Source organism: Sminthopsis crassicaudata, chromosome 3, assembly GCF_048593235.1.
Source record: "Sminthopsis crassicaudata isolate SCR6 chromosome 3, ASM4859323v1, whole genome shotgun sequence".
NCBI classification, from domain to species: Eukaryota; Metazoa; Chordata; class Mammalia; order Dasyuromorphia; family Dasyuridae; genus Sminthopsis; species Sminthopsis crassicaudata.
This window is the reverse complement of record NC_133619.1, coordinates 382423395-382444909: the sequence shown is the minus strand read 5'-3', so window position 1 is coordinate 382444909 and position 21515 is coordinate 382423395. Positions and strand designations below refer to the sequence as shown.

The following is a 21515-nucleotide window of genomic DNA, read 5'->3' as shown; positions in this document are numbered from 1 at the left end:
ATACTGACTCAGTAGAAATAGGCATATGTTAGAGCTGTTCTCTCAATTCAAGAGATTTTCTAAAGTTTTGAAATGTTTTTGAATTTGGTTCACTGAAAGTCAAACAAAAGAAGATAGGAGACTTTTTAGTTGTGTTTCCTGTTATTGAAAAATTCAAATTATATTTTCTGAGAAATATCTTGATGCTGACTATCTAAATGGTGATTGGGGGAAAATAATTAACCTTTATACTCTACCAAGCACTGTGCTAAGTGCTAGAGATATAATACAGGAGTGTAGGACTTGTTCAGGGAAGACTAGTACCTCTGGAATAGGCCTGACAAGTTCTTTACTGGATAGCTTTCCATCTTGGGTGTCCACTTAATCCAACTAACTCTTACCTGTGGCTCCAATAAGCTGTAGCATGTAGAGCAGCCACACCCAGAAAACCTTTTCAGCAGACAGACTAACCCAGGTTAACCTGGGTAAAACCAGGCTAGCCAAAAGATCTCAAACTCTATGGTAAGTTAGGAGAGAGTGCATCCCCAAGCAGATGAAGACTTCCTTTGGTTGGATAGATGGATGAGAACAATGTGTTCCAACAGATTGCTTTCTGACCTGAGCTTTTGGGGTTAGCTGTTAATATTGCTCTCATCAATTAAATAACTGCTCAATATTTTTCTTCATACTTACTCTATAGGCAGTCATTAAATTAGGTAAAGAAAGTTCTGTGGAGTGCTTAGAGCTTGGTGAGACATCAAAGACACCACAGTAATCCACTGAATCTCCAATTAGCATCAATTGTCTTGACTTTCCTGCCACGGGACAGTGATGACTATTGAAGAATCCAATTTGTGCATGAATCAAAAGACATTAAAAAATGATGTAATGCAAAAGCAAAGAATAATCTATGTCCTCAAGGAACTCACATTCTAAAACATCATAAAACAAACAAAAGAACCTATTAAACAAAAGGGGCATAATTATCAGGATGTGGTGTAGTACTGTTGTACCAGGGAAACTGAGGTGAGTAGAGGCTGGTTTTAATTTTAATGTGGAGAGTATAATAAACTACCTGACCAAATGGGATTAGAGTTCAAAACACTCAGTGCAGATGAACAGAGGCAGAGAGTTTATATAGGGTTTTCTTAGCCAACTAGGGTTTGCAAATAGAATACTTAACCTGAGTAAAGTATATTATCCTAACATCTTGCAACTGTTATCTTTAGAGGAAACAAAGGTAAATAAGGGGGGCAAGGACACTGGGAGGAATACAAAGCATAATTCCAGGAAAGGATCCTTAAACCTGACTGGAGAGATAAGAAGGTAGAAGACAGGAGATTTTTGAGGTGGGGGTCCTTCAAGGTTTTCCTGGGCTCTCTTCTAACCTCCATTTTTCTAGTCCTAATTGCAAGGAAGGGAGGGGGAGGTGGCTATGGCTTATTATCCAGGGCTCAACAGTACAAGAATACCGTGCCATACTCTTTGCAGGAGCAATTAACAGTAAGTATTTGATCATAGTTTTAGAACTAAAGGCTAAGGTAGTGGATTGGAAAGATTATTATATATACAAGCTGTTTAGCAAGATTAAAAAAAAAAAAAAAAAAAAAAAAAAAAGATGAACCAGAAATAAAGAGTGATATGAATGAAACATGGCTTTGATCTTCTTGAAAAGAGTAGGCTAAGAGAAGGAGTTGTTGAATCAGAATTGGTGAATCAGGACAGTGAAAATCAGTTCTAGAGATAAAAGGGTTAAAACCTCCAGGGCATGGTCTCCTAAAGCAGGAAAAATGTAAATTAACTAAAATAATTTCTTTTAAATCAATGATTTGTTAGACTTACTAACTTCTAAATCAAGATCTGGTGGGCCAGATAAAATTTACATTAGTACTCCTCACCTTTTTCATTGCCCCTATCTTCCCTCTTAGAGACAATTTCCCTCTCATGTGAATAAATTCTTCATTCTCTCTGTGCTCAGGGTTTTAAGTTTATTTTAGATTAGTTTTTGTTTGGTTGGGCAATAGGATGAAGTGGAGAGTTGATAGGATGTATGAAGCCCTTTATTTTTATTAGCAAATATACCTCTTTTGCAAAAAGTATATGGTGATCAGTTTTTATAGGTTGAAGAGACATCTATTATATTAGGAGTTCTCTCTAACACTGGAGCTCTTTCTGTAGTACAATTCCCGAGTGAGCAATTTGGCAGGAGGCAGGCCAATCTTGCCTATCATACAAAAAGTTTTTAGTTACTGACATATCAAAGGGATCTCATTATGAGAATTTTTTTTTCCTAAGAATTTCAAGAACCACTCTAATACCAAGCTCCAGTGTATTTGTAGCACTCTCCCAAATCTCTATCCTTTATAATGGAATAATGAAGAATTTGGACATATGTTACATCTATAAAATAGCAGATATGTGAAAGTAATCTTATCTTGTTGCTGACAGTTTTATTCATTTGAATTACATATGCTATCATTCTTATTCTCCTTTTTTGGGGAAATACTCTCTCAAACATATTTCAAGCTAGGAATAAGACCTTTCTGAAGTAAACATATGCATATTGTTCAGTATCTTTAGACAGCTATTCCCTCGGGTCAATTTCCATTCAGAAATAGTTGTAAACATTTATATTGAATAATTTCAACATGAACCTGAGGGGGATGACAAAACAGGCTGTCCTTAGAATATATGTTGCCTATTGTTTCTCCTAAGGAATTTTAATATTCCCTGAATTTTTGAATTCATCTTTACTTTACAACTGCATCTGACCCTGATTTATGGGCACTGTTCTTTGATTCCTTCTGTTTAGTTTACTGAAAAGGGAAGATTTACTACCTGCTGCAGTAAGTAAACAAGTTGGGTAATGCATGAACATATGTGATCTCTTATTTACATCGCAAATAAAAATTAAAATCAAGTTTCAAATTAAGTACATTATTGACCTTCAATTTTGATTTATTATGAATAATCTTCCACAAGTTCCCAGATCCATTAGGCAGTTAAGTACTTACTATTATTAATATGTATGCTCACATACTCTCATATACACTGCTTTTAACTATTTATGTTTTCTTCTCTGAAGATTTCTACTTTCCTTTCAGGCTCTGTTCTTTTATTTCTCTCCCTGTCGGTCCCCACTAGTCTCTATTTTGCCACATACAAACACATAAGAAGCTGAAATGATCACAGCACAATTTCCAATTAAATCAAACTTTGTGCCTTCATCTATCCCTTTCTATCTAATCTTATGTATCCAGCCATCTCACCTCTCTGATTGGAGGAACATCCAAGTAGTATTCTTACATATAACTTTAGTAGTAGTAGTAGTAGTAGTAGTAGTAGTAGTAGTAGTAGTAGTAGTAGTTTTATAAGGCAAGGGGAGTGAAGTGATTTACCCAGGTCACACAACTAGTAAATGTCAAGTATCTGTGATTGGATTTGAACTCAGGTTCTCCTTACTCTAGGTTGATACTTTAACCACTGCATCACTTACCTAACTCTAGCTTTTTCATCACCAAAATGCTTTTCATTGCCCTCCCTGTCCTACTCTCAGCTTCATGAGAAAATTATGGGTTCTGTCTTAGGGATAATCTAATAGCCTCATTATGACCATACTTTCAATATCTAGTATTGATTTTCCTATTTGTCTTCCTTGGTCTTTTATCTGAATTTTGAAGTTTCAATCTTAGGTACAAAAAAGAAAAGAAAAAAAAGAAAAAAAAAAAAAAAGACTGGTAGGTAGATAGTGCTATAGTTAAATCTCAATAGATGCTTTCTTCAAAACTAAGTCTATTTAATATGTATGTGTGTGTATGTGTGTATGTGTGTGAAACTGAGGACTTCTCAGAATAATAACCTTGGGGTAATTCAAGACTCTGGCACCAAGGCTTTGTTTAATTATTAGGCTTTGGGAGAAGAACAAAGACTTGCTCTTCCAGCAGAAAACAGTTAAGATTTAACCCCCTTGACCTTTATTCAACTGCTTAGAGGAAAAACCTGCCTAATTGTCTAATGGCCTAGAGATATCTATCCATCCCTATCTGATTGATTGAGAAAAGCCTGAAATAGACTGAAATAGTTACTAGCTCAATAATTTAGAACCTTTAACCCCTCTTGCTTAATTGATTATTTACTTTTGAAGCAAAATAGATCCCTTTTTCTTAATAACATTTTGAAACATTTATTGCTTAACCAAGATCCTAGTACCACAAAAAGCCCACCTGTATTCCAAAGACAAATAAGGAATTAAGATCCAGTTGGCCAATGATTTGAAAAGGATTAACAGAAGATGGGTGGGTAAATAGGGTTTCTGTAAACCTCAACTATATAACTGTGCACCTTACTTCTGAGAAATTGGTTTTCCCTGCTCCAGACTTTTTGGTGAAGGGACTGCCCTGCTTCTTGCCAGAATCAAAATAAAGAAATTTTCTATTTGTACTATGCCTTTAAGCAGTCAATTTGAGTTAGTAATTTTGCATCACACATAAACACACACATATATGAAAAAAAAGAAACAAAAAATATATTCCCAACTCAGAGCATTTAGTTGTCATCTAGTTTATCTGTAAATAATGATAATACAATAATGAGAATTTTTAAACAGAGAAAAAAAAAAATATATATATATACATATATATATATATACAAATTCATATATGTATAAATGTATGTGTGTGTATAAGTTTTCCTTGTTCCCATTTAGATTTACCACTTATCTGACTCCTAACACTTAAATTCTTGCCTTTATACTTATGCTTCCAGATTCCTGATAACAGAGAAAAGATAACAAAACAAATTTATATAGTGCTTCAGAGTTTAAAAAGTATTTTCTTCATATAATCACAAGATCACCAATTTGGTACTGCAAGGGGTCTTACAGGTAATAAGAGTTCAAACCTCTTAGTATACAAATGAGAAAGCTGAGATTGACTGAGGGCTTATCTCTAAGGTTCCTTTCTAGTTGTAAAACACTGTGGAAACTATATTTCAGATCTGAAATAAGATCTTGGCTTCTAGTCCAGTTCTCTTCAGTACACCACTCTGTCTACCCTACTACTACAGGTAAATATTTTGAAAAAGCATAAAAGTCTTAGATGTGAGGTCCTCTGTGAAATAATCATATTAAGTATGTGTACCCAATGGATTTCAATATTCCTTACCCCTCCCTCAGAGTTCAACTTTCTAAAAAAGGAATATTTAGGATTGTCAATGGAAGATCTGCATAGCTATCTAACAGAGTCTCTGTGTTAACAGAGTAAGCATTTATTGAATTCTTATTGTCATGTATTAGGTACCGTGCCAAGTATTAGGACAAAGAAGGGTCTGTCTTTAAAGAGCTTATTATCTTATGGGATAATTCAACTCACTAAAAATATCTAAAAAGAGGGAATAGAAGTGGTTTGAATGAAGGTACCTGGAATATGAATAGAGATGATAAAGAATTCCAGAGTAGTGCAGCAGGTTGAGAAAGAAAGAGATGGTTGTTGACTTGAGTGCCCATTCATTTTTAAATAGCTTCCCATGTCCCCAAGAAAACCCACTGAGTACATCTGAGGGTGTATGTCACAAAATAATATAATATTAGACCTAGAAGTTATAATAAAGGTCATAGTATCTAGTAAAGTTACTTAAAATATATTGATCTGAGTACATATTGTATCCTTCTATTAGAATACATTTTTGAGTGAAGTATGTATATATTGCCTGTGTTATTTACAGCTAGTACCATCTTAGTACATATAAGGAATAGGGATAGGGACTGAATATGTAATTTCAATGGTAAAAAGAACTTCTATTCTTGAGGTGATGAAATTTTGAGACTCAGAAAGATTAAGAGCTGTTCCTTAATTAACAGCACTTCGATGTTATAACTGAAACTAAAATCCAGATTTCTAAATTTATAATCTAATGCCCTATTAGTTATACCATATATATTCTGATTTTCTTTTTCAAATTCTCAATGTCCTTCCTAGCTATGTGACCCTGGGCAAGTCACTTAACCCAAGCCTCAGGGGGGGAAAAAAATTTCTCAATGTCAGTTTTGATCATCATTATATGTTCTGTATGTTAGCATGTTGTGTGTGTATCCCTATTTCTCCTTCTCTGTCTCTTTGTCATTAGTTCTTTTTCTGTCTCTCTTGAAATTTGGTAATTTTTTCCTTGCATGAGTTTGAATATGTGTGTTCTTATATGTATATACATACATGTGCCTATATTCATATATATGCATATAGACCTATATAGACACGTATACCTACACACATCCCCCTTGAGGCTACAGCCACAACTAACATCAAACATCAAACAACACTGAGAGAATGACTACCTCAGGTTCAAGATACAATTGTCTGTGTATACTATATTGCTTATTAGCCCTATCATTGTAGTCTAACAGTTCAACAGAAAGCAATCCCAGAGAGTTTAGCTGACAGTTGAGCATTTGATAAGAAAAGGTTCACTGAGACCACCTTACTAATATAGTTAGCAGATATCTTAGATTCAGCATCTCCTATTGAGTGAAATCCTTCCCTAAAAGATGCCATCACTGACAATGTTGTGGGTGGGAGACAAACATTTTTTTCCTCTCTACTGCCTATTTTAGAGGCAGAATAGAAAAAAAAAAAAAAAGCAAAGAAAGCAAAGCTGTTGGGGATGTGCAGGCATGAGATAAGGGGCAGGTGAAGTAATAGAATTTACTAAATTATAAGTAAAAGTAGAAGTAAAAGTTTATTATAAATCATCAAGAGATCTCAAATGGAGCAGAACTCTTTGATGGAATTGTTCTGTCCGTTCTGCCCACCAGCCCATTCTTCCCACCCTCTTATATATGATTTGAGACCATACAGAGCTATTGGGTTTGAATAGGCTTCAGTAAGGCTATAGAAAGTTTGATTAGTGATAGTTCAAATTGTATAGAGCTTAAGTGGTGGCACTTAACGTGAATTCAGTTCTACTGAAAGTTAAGTAGGGGTACTTAGCTTTAGTTCAGCTCTATAGAAAACTTAGGTAGTGTCAGCAGAACTCTATAGAAAGGTAAATTAGTGGTACTTAACAGAGGTGGAGTTGGGCTGACTTCTAGGTCAAGATAACATGGAAAGGGACTCTTTTTAGGGTCTCCAGCCTCAGTTTCCCCCGTCAGATTCCCCATCAAAGCAAGAGGTAGATTCTTCTACCATACAGCTGACTTGATTTTTAAATGATGGAGGTGACTCTCTTTCAGTTGACAGAGCTCCTAGACTTTAATGAAGTCTTACAGAATGTGCCTTACTTTTAAAAGGCCACCAGAGGCTAGACACCCTATAATTCCATCAAGTTTGATTGAAGAGCTTCTTCACACATCCTAGAGGATTAATCAAGTATAAATACTGCTTTACATTTTCTTTAAGGCTTTAACATCTTATTATCTCCCTTATCCACTTCTTACACACTATAATTTCAGCAAGTGGTTTAGGAGGAACTCATTTCATCAGGGATTATGCTGATCAACACTTTCACTTAAGAAAAAAAAAAAGTTTGATTAGAAACTGTGTAGCCCAAATTGTTGGATGAGTAGCTAGTATATAGTTACTGGACTGTGATAGATTCAGAAAATTCTTTCCTGTTAAAAATTTTAAATCTCTATTTTGCAACCTAGATACTTTTTAAGGCATTCTTTTGTTAAAAAACAAATGCTATTTAAACAAAATAAGACAATGCCAAATTGTCAGAATAACAAAGAAACCCAAGTTATTTAAGGGAAACATGACATTTTTTCCCACAAAATGTAAATTAGTTGGTTTAGCCTTTTCCTGCATAGTAATTCCTTTTTGAATGTGTTATTATTTAGATATTAAAGCTAGCTCATTATTAATTATTCATGTAAATGGTCAATAGCAATTTGTTTATTGGGTCTCCTTTTCCTAACATAAGATAAAATATCTGTTTAAAGATAATTTTGGCTTGCTGTAGTTTTGCATGCTTTTAATCCCTGTTTCTGAGGAGACAGGTATATTATCTGCCAAGAAGCAATCCAGAAAAACAGGCTAGTCAGTTCTTTGAGTATGGGAAACAAGGAAGAAAAAAGATGCAAAGTCAAGAGAAAGAAATTCTTCCCTGTATCAGATATTTCCAAGATTAGGGAATGTAATAAAAATACTCATTGACTCTCAGAGTTTAAAAGATCTTGACCATCTTATGGTATAAAGCACACTTACTTAAACTGTAGTTTTTGATCACATGTGGAAGGGGGCTTGTAAATGAATATAAGGTCATGAAATTATTATTTATTGTCAGTAAATATTTGATTTGTATACTAATGTACATGATCCCAGGGTCATGAAAATAGAAAAAGTTTAAGAAGCCTTGGTCTAAACCATATTTGAACCAGCATACTCTCTATGATATAGTTTACAAGTAACCTTCCTGAATTTGGTTTCTCATAGCTTCTAGTGAGGGGGAACATGTCCCTGGAAGAAATAATTCTTTTCACTTTGGGATATCTCTAATTGTTAGGAAGTTTTTACTTAGATCAAGAAACAAGCATTTATTTTTTGCTAGTGTCTTTTGCTATTGTGTCATTCATATTTCCCAAGATATTCCTACCTTCATTACTAAAAAAAAGTATCTCTTATTGCAAAAGATAGGGGAAAGGAAGAAAAATACATTGAAATTAAAGCTCATTTATATAGATAATTTCAGGTCTGGGTAAAAAGAAATAATAGCTAGATTGACACAGGAGATAATCAGGAAGGTGGAATTTGAGCTTAACTTGGAAAGAAATAAAGAATTTTAAATTTAAAAGGTGAGCTGAGTCCATTACAGAATATAATGATATATTCCTCTTCAAAAGCTTGCAACTTATATTCTTCATTTTGAACTAGCTTTGGGGGTCCTACGGAACAAATCTCAACCCTGTTTCTTATAAACAGTTCTTATGATACCCAAAGGCTAATGACATGTAAACATTACAATATCCCTTTCTTTATTCTAAACATACACAGTTCTTTTAGTTGCTCCTCATAAGATATGATCTTGAAGCTTTTCATATTGGATTTGTTTTCCTCTGAATGTTCTCTAGACAAAAAAAAAAAAAAAAAAAAAAAAAATTCAAAAACAGTACACCAGTAAAGTATATTGTTTAAATAAATTGAAAGCATTATTTAATTTTTAAAATTCATATAATTATGTTTTTCTTTATCCTTCAATGTGTTCTGAATTTTTCCACTGGCAGAACCCATAGATTCTCAGATGGGTCATGTGTGGGACCACTCAAAATCCACACCCACACATAATGTGTTAAATTTTTATTTATTTATTTCTATTAAATTTCTGATTTTCAATTTTAAAAAACTTTCTGATTTTCCAGATTAAAAGAAAAAAAATGTATTATTACGTATTCTGCCTTGGTGAGAATAAGGTAATTTGGAAGTCAGGAGACTAAAGTTGTTCAACTTCTACTTTTTTTTTTTTTTTTTTTTTTTTTTTTTTTTTCTGAAGCAGTTGGGGTTAAGTGACTTGTCCAGGCTCACAGCTAGGAAGTATTAAGTGTCTGAGTCCAGATTTGAACTCAGGTCCTCCTGATTTCAGGGCTGGTGCTCTATCCACTGTGACATCTAGCTGCCCCATAACTTCTACTTTTGCCATTCATTCTCTATGAAGCTAAATTTTAAAATGACTTGAAAAGAGAAATAATGTTTTATAGAGGAAAGAGCATGAAACCTAGAGAATTGAACCTTAGTCTAGGTTCTGATTCTTACAGGATGAGTGATCTTGGGAAAGTCATTTTTACTATTCTGCATCTTGGTATCTTTGCCTAGAAAATAAAAGGGTTGGTCAAGATAATCTATAAATTCTATTTCATCTCTAACATTCTGTAATTCTATGAAAAGATGGAAAAATTGCACACAGTAGAGACACAGTAGTTTTAACTTTTCCAGCCAATTTGTAATGAATGACAAGCTGAAATATAATCTACAGTAAAACTATCAAAAGGGAAAAGTTATTGATTCAAATGTATCCATTCAAATATAAACATCCACTTATTGACTGTTTTCTCAGAGGGCTTTTTGCTTTCCCCCTAAAAAAACACAAATATATTACTATGGAGGAATACGTATGATTTGTCAAACATGACTTTTTTTTTTCTTTTGAGTTGGAGGGGCAGGGATCTTTGCAGATTTTTTTTTCTTTTTTTTTTTTTTTTCCCCCAACTGTTGGAATGTAGTGACATTAAAATAATTTAAATCACTGAAATAAATTCCACCCCTGGGTGAATCTCTTTCTCCAGGGCTTTGCCTTTATTTATTTATTAGGTTTCTCAAATTGGACCCTTGGCTTAAATAGCTTCAGGGCAGAAATACAATAGAATGGAATTAGTTAAAATATATCCAGCATCAGCAACATGAAAACATAATAGTAAAACAGCATGAGTATATACATACAAACATAGTCATCATTTTACCACCCCACTGGGGCATGCCAGCTTACAAAGACATATCTTGTGCTATATCCTGAAGCTTAGGAAACTAGGACTCTTAGAAAACACAGCAGGCAGAGAATTCCAGCTAGGAAGGACTTCTGTGTAGTCACAGGAAGCCAGGTTTCCATTGTGGGAATTCAAGAATTTTTATAGAAACTCATCTTAACTGGCAAGACAAATTTTAATCTTTTTTAACAGAAAAATACAAAAACAAACAAAAAACTCACTTTATCTCTTCTTCATTATGCTAGATGAAGGAACTTTGCCCCATGTATATCTCTAAATTAAATAAAAGCAAACATACACATAAAGAAAGAGGAAGAGAGAGAGGGAGAGACAGAGAGACAGAGAGAGGCAGAGAGAGAGTAAGAGAAGGAGGGAGAGAAAGAAAGAGACATCTCCAGGCATTTGAATTTGAAGACAGAAGGATATAAATCTAAAATTTTATTGTTGTTGTTTGCTTGTTTTTGTTTTTTAGATACATGATTTACTTGACCCTGTTGTGACATTTAGGTGAAAATTAAGAAATTATATTTAATTTATTTGGAGAAGTGAGAAAATGGTGTAGTTATCAATCCTAATTTAAATGTTTAATCTGAAAATCATATAACTTCATTGCAAATAAAAATCTAGAAATATTTTTTATTAGATAATCAGAAGGAATGAATAAACAAAGAAGTATTTATATGCTTACTATGTGCCAAGTGAAATCTTTTAGGAAAGCAAATTAAGTTTTTTTTTGTCCTGATTATCACCTAGACTTTAATCACAGAAGAGCTTTTGCCTCAGATAAATTGAAACCTGGGAAAGATCTTAGTTCAAAATTCTAAAATCACCCACTCTATCCAGTGCCATCATCATCAGTCCTCTTGACATATAACTTGCTACAAAACTCCAATAACACTGAAGGAGAGAGTAAGGCAGATGACTTAGCACAGCTCTGTCTCACTTTATTTCATTTTCAAGTCAAGACCTCATCCTGCTAATGTCATTAGTTGTCTTTCAGAGTGAAATGAAAAAAGCAACAACAAACCAACAAATAATGTGCCAGACTTGTGCTAAGGGTTATGATACACATATGAAAGTGAAATAACCTCTGATGTTAAGGAGCTTAAACTCTAGTTACATATAGTTTAATACTCTACAAAAGAACAGCTGGTGGCCAGAAATTGTTAAAATTGCAGGGATTTTCACTAGAACCATAGGATTCTTATTGTTGAATAATTGATTTTAATATCATTCTTAGAGCAAATAAAAATGTATGAGGGTTGGAGGGAAGATTATAAGTCCTCACAGGAAAGACTAACACTTAAGTAAGTCCTGGTTTCATGTTGCTTAATTAGATGGAGTGTGATAAGACAATTTATAATTTGATTAGAGAATAGAATCCATGTAAGTAGCCTAGAAATCAAGTCATAAGTAAACATTTATTAACTGCTTATATTAACTGCCTATTATGTGACAGATTCTGTACTAGGTAATGAAGATACTTAGAAAATGAAATAATGCATGCTTTCAAGGAACTGACTTTGTGTGGTGTAGACAAGGCTTATTTTATCTGTTATAATTCTCTTCTAAGGGAAGGAAAACATATTGCAAAAGTCACTTCCACTACTGAGGAAGTGCTGACATTGTTTTCACTATACCATTCTACAAATTTAATAAGCCACAGACCAATGATAATAGAATCTTCCTATACTCAATATTTCAACATGCAACAATGAAACTGTACATAAAGAATCCCATGGGTCATGTATTATCTCAGGAAATCACATATTAACATTATCTGTGTTTCATTGCATTTTTATTTATTTTGCTAGGTTTTTTCAATTTCATTTTATCTGGTGGTACAAGCAGGAATCTTGTGGGTTCGTTATAACTAGCAGTCTATAAGTATTAGCTTTTGGGCTTGAGGAAAAGAAATCCATTTATTGGAAACATTTGGATACTGAAATATTCAATTATATTATAGTGTCTATATATAGACAGATACTGGGGGAAACATTTTTTTTTGGGAAAATAGGAGAGATTTCCCTCAATCCAGATTTTTTTTTTGCTCCAGATACTGTGGAGTCAGTGGTCCTCTTTAATATCTTCCTGCTGAGTTATATAGCTCAGACTTCCATTTGCTTCTCAGGGGTCTACTAGAATGCTTCTTCTTGATTGGCACTACTGGAACTTCCTGAGTCCAACTACCTTTACACATTTATAAGTAATTCAGAGTATCTAAGGAAATCCCTTGGCCAATTACAAGAGAAGTACTTTCAGATTTTATGTTATCAAATGACTTTCAAAGACTTCCCACTTAATTTGAAGTCTTTGTTAGAGATTCAATGATTGAGCATATTTCCATTTACTTTAAAAAGGGTAGTGTTGAATAAATGTGTTACCCCCCCCACCTTTGTATATATAATCAAATATAAGTTAATTTGTTTTGCTGGGGTGGGAGACAGAGGACAGTTTCATTGAGGCAAATATGCATTCCAGGGGTGAGAGACAACTAGTGCAATAGCAATGAGCTGATTAATTGATGTATTCTAGGAAAACTAGTTTATCTATGATGTAGTGCTAGTGGTGTGAGAAATGAGGTGGGGAATACCTTCTGGGCAGTGCAGGTCCAACATGAAAGAATCATGAGCCCAAAAAATCTGAATGGCAGAAAAGGGAAGTTTATTGTTCTCCAAGAAGGAGCTGTCTCTAAATGAGCAAATTCCTAATGAGGAATTTGGCAAGAGTGTGTTTAACAGATCCCTGGTTATATGGGCAAAATATTGGTCTGGGGCTGGGAGCTGTGTGGACTAATCAATAAAGGACCATCAGACAGAGATCTCCAATTGAATTAAACCACTTAATTTGTCTGGGAAGGTATGCTCTCCCAGGGGAAAACCTGAGACCCCAAATCTCCTTCTTTTACAGATTAAAGGGGACACAGTTTCAAGGTTCACCCCCATTTCCCCCCTCATCCAGACTGTTGATTGCATGATATTAAGTTTTATAAAGGAAGGATGGGAATTTTAGAGTTGAGTTGTATATGATCTTAAGTGCCCAACAAAGAAGTATGAAATTCAACCTTCAAATAATAGTGAATTACTGGAGTAATTTAGGGGAATGACACGATGCTTTAGGAAAATGTGTCAGTGATATAATAGAGCGGGGAGAGACTTGAGCTAGTGGAACATCAAGGAGGCCCTGAGTTATTTGAAGACAGAAACTATTCCATAATGACTTTATATCTCAAATATTTCACACAGACCTAATAGGTAGATGATTCATGATTAAATCATTAGACTTGTAATCAGAAACATTTGAGTTTAAATCTGAATTCATATACTTAATAGCTATGTGACCCTGTACAATTCAACTAATCCCTATCTGTTTCATTATACTCATTAAAATGAGGATAATAATAGTTCCTACCTCACATAGATTGTTGTAAAGATCTATCTAAAATACATTGCAAAACATAAAGCACTACATAAATGCTATCTATTATTATTATTAATGAATGAATGAATCAGGAATAGATATTTTTCATGACAATGTTAAATACTTTTGACTAATATTGTATCATTTACTTGATATTAATACTTAAGTCATATTAGCAAGTCAGCAGTTATCTCTTTGCATATTTCAAGGAATCATATAACTTTAACATGTACATAAGAGACAACTTGTTGGAGGAGATTTGTTTTTCTGCCTAATCAAATGCATTTTTATATACAAGCACAGTATACTCTGCATCTCTTAGTCAATTGTTTGACTATAAATATATAGTCAAGATATGCTAGATATTTCTTAGCAAGGTATACTAAGTTAGATAATGACAAAAACCTGCCTGCTCTCTTTTCATTCTTTCTTTAAGGATGCCATTGATTCATGTGTAAATTGTTCTCATAAAAAATTTTGTAGATATGAAGTAGATAAATGAGTTGGTAATAGCTGTTAAAAATTATCTGCTTTTTTTCCCAGTAGCAATAATGTCCATTTTTCCTAAGCATTTATTATCTCTCTTATTTATTTTGAAAATTGATTTCTCAGAATTCTCAAAATTGTATTGCTTCCGAAATAGACATTCTTTTGGCATATCCAAATATGGTCTAAGCCAGCTATTCTTTTTGTTTTTATATTCTTCTTGACATTTCTATTTCTTCATAGAAAACTTTAGGGATTATGATGTTAAAGTCTAAATATAATGGTTTATGAATTGCATGGGAATGAAGCTCCAGGTTCTTTTTGTCTCTTGCCTAGTACTCCCTGCTAAAATGATTTTCTATCCTTTAATCTCTCCCTCAAGTTATTGGTTTGCTTTCAGGGAAAGCATGATTTCCATCCCCTCCTGCCATAGAATCTTATTCAATTTTTTTCTCCTTTCTTTCTTCTGATCCTCTAACACAGACTTTTTGTCCCTCGATGAAACCTATTACTTTTGTTTTAATTTTTAAAAACATACATATGAAAATGTTCTTAATATATAGACTTTTTTGATAAATGTATTTTTTGTTTTGTTTCTCCTAAATGAAGTATGCGTAAATCAAATGTTCCACTCCAAATAGTTCAACTCACTATTTTTTCCCCTAAAAATGCCTTAAGTGTATATCTTTGTTGAAGGTCCTCTTATCAATTATTAGCAAAGTTTTGCAGAATAAATAATTTGGGTTTCCAGGGTGCATTTTTCTTCTTTGGGGGAATATGCTATTTCATTATTTTCTCTAATTTCTTGTAGTTACTATCTATCTATAACTAAACAAATTGAATTTACATTACTTCTTAACAAAGTGTAACTATTTTCATATTTCAAGCTTCAATCCTTCGCCTCCATTTGTTGATTTAATAATCCATTATTCTGCTGCTTTCTAATTTCAAAAGTTTTTGCAGGATTTTTTTTGGGGGGGTGTAGTATCTTTTTAATGTGACAAAATCTTTAAAATTTCATTATTTTAAGAGACCTAATACTTAAATTATCTCTCTTTCTCTAAAATACCCAATACCATTCATTTGGGTGGAAGAGGGCATCTGTTACTTCAAAATAAATTTAAAAAAATTTTTTTTTCCACCAAGTTTTTTTTAACCCTTCCTATTTCTCTATTGTTGTGTTCTAAATCTGTCATTTCTTTTTTTCAGAATCTATTTCATTAGATAGATTCTCTATCATGAGGTACAAGGTGTTTGCTTCATTGATTACCTTTTAAATTATAATTTCTGAAATCATTTTCATTCTACTTTTTAAAAACATTTTATTGTCTTATTATTTGTTAATGGTTTTTGAACCATTTCAGACTTTCTGACTGATGTTTTATAATTAATTAGAGTGTGTAATAAGGGTCACTGGCCCTCCTTTCAATTAATCAATCAGACACTTATCTTAGAAGAGGCAAAAATGTTGCTTTCCCATGAGAAAGGAGGCACCTAATGCTGATCAAAATAAGGTAATGCAAAATAAGGAATGCAAAAGTGAGCAGTTCTCAACAAATTTATATAGACCCTAAAGTGGAGTGCCCACTTTCTCCCTGGGGCTTTCTCACATTGACTAGGCTTCAAAGCTTGTAAGAGAACTTTCACCAGCAACAAAATAGCCCCAAAGATGTTTGCTCAAAAAGGAGGTAGATTTTTAATCTTGTCCATCCTCCATCCCAAGTCACAAGGGGAACTGTGATGCAGGACTTTGGATGCACTGAGGACCTTCAAAATACAAAGCTAGGGGCAAAGAACAAAGAATCCTTTCAAATCTCAGACCACTACCCCCAATCCCAAAACTCAGGCCTTGTGGTTTTCAACCTTACAATTTAAGTCCCATTTCTCCAACTTAACCTTCATTAACTGTAGAAACCAAAACAGATGCTTATCCATTTCTCACAAGAGGATTTTTCAGAATTGTCTTTTTCAGTGGATATTTTTGGTTTACTTTTCTTCAATGAAATATGACTCTTTTTTTGAGTTTTTACTTATTTTTAATTTGTACTTAAGAGTTTAGTTGAATATAAAGAGTCCAAGAATATAAACCTGAACTCTGAGTGTGTGTGTATGTGTGTGTGTGTGTATTCTTTCTCTTTTTGTCCTAGCCCATTGTCTTCCCTTGTCACTTTTTGATTTCATCCCTCCCTGTGGCAAAGACTGATGAGGGCAAAATCAAGCCCTGACAGTCATCCTAGTCTGCCTTCATCCTCCATTCTTCTTCTTCCTTCATGCCCCAATTTCCCCTTGTTTCACTGTAAAGAACCAATGTCTTCTACTTTTTTTTTTTTTCCTCGAGAAGAATCAATGTCTTGTATTTCTTATGAAGACTTAGAAGAGGTTCATAGGAAAGGCTCAAGTTGGGAAGACTGAAAACTCTAAAGATTTTTTTGTTACCTGATGTTATTCTGTAAAACTTTTAACTTTTGTATTGATTCTGTATTCCTCAATTATGGTTTCAACTTCAACCATTTAAGATTTGGTGCATATTTTCTACAGTACTTGTCATGTAATGCTGGAGAAACTGAGCAAGAGATCAGAGAGTAATTAATAATTTATTTAATAATTTATTAAATGGAGAGATATATTGTGATTAAATGGATCAATGGTTTAGTCCCAGGGCTGAATGAGACTATCGTCTCCAAGAATCCAGCAAAAAATGTGAGTTCTCAATGATATATATACATGTGGCTCAGATGCAGGGGGTAGACTGAGGCAGGGGCAGAGTCAGGGTGGGGTGAACCTCCAGAGAGGGGGATGACATAATCAGGGGAAGGCACTGGAGATGTGGAGAGGCATTTTGACAAGACAGTATCTGACATTCCCATAGCTTGGGATGGGAAGAGGCATTCTGATATTCTAAAACATAAGATCTTTTATTCTTATCAAATATTCTGATAAGAGGGAGAGAAGGTTTTGCAGGACTGAGAAGCAGGGAAATTGAGGCAGGACTGAGTCAGGATAATCAGAGAAATTGAGTCAGGACAATAAAAGAGAACTGTAACATAACAGTCACATGTTTATTAATATTAATTGATTGATACGTTTTGATGTTGTTAGATGGTGCAATAAGTATAAAACAATTGTTCAGTCATGCATAATTCTTCATGACCATGTGAACCAAATCCTGCCAATACTGTCCATGAGACTTTCTTGACAAAGACTTTGAAGTAGTTTGTCATTTCTTTTTTCAATGGGTTAAGGCTTATCCAGGGTCACACAGCTAGTAAGTGTCTGAGGCAAATTTGAATTCTCATATTTTTGATTCCAGGGCCAGCGTTTTGACCTCTCAATCATCTTGTTGCTTCCATAAAAAAAAAAAAAAAAAAAAAAAAATATTCCACTATATTTTCAATCATATGACTCTAGTTGCAGTTGCATTAATTGCATGCATTTTTATTGCTAATATTTTTTTTCTAATTATATTTTGATTTTGATATTTTCTCTTATAAACTGATAGATTTTACACAGATGCTTATTAAAAAAATAATTCCTGTGTTAATCAACAGAAGTTTTCTGTATGATAGGATATAATGAATTTTATTTTGGGAAATTTTATTCCCTGCTGACTTTGTCCGTTGCATTCCAACTTTCTTCTGAAAGTATTCTCTGTATGTGTGTATGTGTGTATGTGTGTGTGTGTGTGTGTGTGTATTTCTCTCTCTGTCTAGCTCTCTGTCTTTCCTTCATAGATAGCTTTGATTCTTCTTCATAATCTAATAGCCTTCATGTTCCCAAAATTATCTCTCTTCCATAAGGAAATATTTGTTATTCTTGTTGTTATATGTTGAGATTATGATCAACTTTAAACAAAACTGATCCTAAATTTTAACACTTTGAAATCTTACTAGTACAGCACTATAATCTATCATTTGTCAATTTGCTGTTATTTCATTATAGTATGAAAGTAAGTGTCAGTGTGAGGATCCAGCTCTGATTCCAATGTAGCAGTTTCAATCATCCAAAACCTTTGTCCAAGGAAAAGCTAAGCCTTCTCATACTCTTTAGTAGTTCATTTTATCCCTATTTCCCACTCCCCAAAAAAGTTTCTTAAAGCTGAGATTTATTTCATATCTAATATCCCCCAAAGGATTTAACAAGATTTATTTTAGAAATGTATTCAATGTCCAAACTCTACAAATAAATGAATTATGTATTCCCTGCAGCAGAAAAAAAAAAAAAAAAAAAAAAAAAAAAAAGTTTAAAACAAAAATAATTCATAAACTCATGCATTCAAATGCTTGTATGATAACAAATAGTTAAAGCATTCCAGTTTCACAATAGATCTGCCATCTGAGCAGGTAACTCAAATTCTGTTTCTTCTGGACAGTGCACAGATGCATGATTCATTCTTCTTTCAGTGGTCCTCTTTTTCTCCAAGAAGTTCCAAGTTCAGAAAACACTTCTTTTGGGAAACTAGGACAGACTGATTAAGGAAGTCTCCTAATCCCAGTGTAGACACTAATTGAAATGTAGGTCATTCCTACTTGCTGTTTTATTACTGGTGCTCAGATAAAAAAGAATAAATCCAAAAATGTCGATAAGGACTTTTATTCTAGTCTCTGGTTCATCCAGAAGGAAAGTGTGATTGGGAAATCACTCCTTATAAATTCTAATGAGTGAAATAGTCTTCCTAATTTAGTAAGTAGCCAATCCCTATTGATGTATCTCTTAGTTCAGAGGAAGAGAGATACATGAGGGCCAACTAGAAACTCTCGTCCAAGATAAAGTCCTGACACTACTGACACATTAAGTGAGATGGCCAAAGTTGTAATAACAATACGGAATAATTATTACTCTTGTTAATAATTATTATTAATAATACTAGATATAATTTGAAATGATTGTGGTTAACATTCTTTATTATAAGAATAAAACTGAAAAATTTCTTTCAGACTGTTATTTAGAAATACTGTTTTGGTATTTCCTCATAATAGCTTAAGTATTTCTGTTATTTTAGAAAAAAGCACAATAAGATTTTTAAATGGAGATTTTTTCATAGTGATTATAAAACACTGCTATTTTAGTGGGAAATTTGCTCATTCTAATTCTTACTTCATTTATATTGATTTTAAATGGTAGAATTTAACTTGTTTCCAATAATCAGCTTAGAGGCAATTTTTTATGATAACTATGCACTGAATAAATTACCATTATCAACTGAAATTGAATCCATGATGTCTGTCTTTAATAAAAATCAATGGTGTTTTGTGTAATTAACATTGTATCACTCCAGGGACCAGAGGTTCTATAGAGAAGTTTTTCTCATATCCTTCTTTGAATATTCTTTAAGATTTTCTAGAACTTCCTTAAATGTTTTCATTCTTTTAGTAAAAAAAAATATCCCATTTTCGATTTGACTTGCAGTCTGTGAGAAATTCAAGAACAAATTTGGGCTTTTTTTGTTTTTGTTTTTTAAAGCTCTGGAAAATCTCAAGCATTACAAATACAATCATAGAATCCATGTTTTTTTTTTTTTTTTTTCTTTTTTTATATGTGTGTGTGTGTGTGTGTGTGTGTGTAATGTGTGTGTGTTTTAAAGATCTGAGCCATTAATCTCAAAAATTAAAATATTAACAAATACATGTTTGAATTCTACCTTTTCCTCTTTCTTGGGTTCATAAGGTATATATATTTCTTCCCATTGTGGTATGGAAAACAGTCATTATCATTATTCTTAGTGTAAAGTTAAAAGTTATGATTGTGTTATGATTGTTAAAAAGACTGAAGTGGTAACATAGTCTTTCCAGAATTATTAGAATATAAAAAAGGAATGAATTGTATTAAATAATATTATATTATATCTTACTTTTTTTTTCTTTCCTTTATTTTAATTTAAGAGATTCATTCTCCTGCTGGGTGCAATGGGAATGAATTTCAGTGTGATCCTGATGGGAACTGTGTCCCTGACCTTTGGCGCTGTGATGGAGAAAAAGACTGTGAAGATGGTAGTGATGAGAAGGGCTGCAATGGTACTGTTCGTTTATGTGATAAGAAAACCAAGTTTTCCTGTAAGAGCACAGGTAAGCAAAATATTGGATTGGAGTCATAGTCTATCTGTTCTTTCTGAAATCTCATTTTCATTAGAATTCCAATTTGTTACTATTTTTCTATCATTGGGAGAGAAGACATGAGAAAACTAGAAAAAAGCAGGTAGAAATAACTATATTTCAGCCAGTAAATTTTTATGATCATAATATCATACATTTATAGATGAGAAGGAAATCAATTGCAAGCCTCTTTTGTTTTTTTTAACAAATGAGGAAAATAGAGGAACAAAGAAATTATATAACTTTTCTAGAGTTTATGTATGCCTGAAGTAAGTTTTTAACCTGATTCTAAAGATTTTAATCCTGATTCTAATTCCAGTTACCTAAACATTAGATCATACTGTCCCTTATCAATTTATTCATATTATTTATTTATGATATTCACAATTTATTCATGATATTAATATAATAGCAGAAACTAAAAGATGCTACAGACCATTTAGACCATTCCCCTTATTTTTTTTAGGATAAAGCTGAGCTCTTAACTCTGTTTTTTAGAAGTCCTTTGTAAATTATATTCATTAATCTATGAAAACAAGTCTTTCTAGAATTTTTTAAAAAAAGAATTTTTTTTGACCTGTAAAAAAAAGAAAAAATGAAAACAAAAAACAAAAATACTTCTTTCTTTCCTGACATTTAAGAAGAAATCATTGGAAATTATTGTACTTTTTATAGACAGATAATTTGTTTGTGGTTAGGCAAGCAAATAGCATCCAAAATTCATTAGACACACAAACATTCAAATTGACTTCTCAGATTGACATTGCATCCTTCTATATTTTACAGTACATTATTCTTTCTTTGTCACTTTTTAATAACTGGGCTGAGTAGATATAAAGATCTACATGCAGCTAATGCAATTTTTTAGACAGAGATTATCCAGTAAACCTAAGCAAGAGAGATAGAAATTGAAAAGAAGCACTAAATATATATTTTTTATCTAACTTCCTGAATTTCGTTCAATTGGCTGCATGATTTCTGTTGTGTTTACTATTGTCCTTTTTAGGCATATCTTTCATAAGATGGCAGTAAGCCTTATCCTTCAAATCTTTTATTATTTTTATTGTTATAGTTTA

At 33.0% G+C, this 21515-nt stretch overlaps 1 protein-coding gene across 3 annotated transcripts in view; it reads left to right on the top strand.

Moving 5' to 3' along the window:
- Nucleotides 1-21515, top strand: part of LRP1B (LDL receptor related protein 1B) — a 2473587-nt gene that overhangs the window by 1629204 nt on the left and 822868 nt on the right. For all 3 annotated transcript variants that reach the window (XM_074301983.1, XM_074301982.1, XM_074301981.1), the window contains one exon: nt 20230-20412. In XM_074301983.1, coding sequence (XP_074158084.1) covers nt 20230-20412 — 183 coding nt within the window. The remainder of the gene's footprint in view (nt 1-20229; nt 20413-21515) is intronic.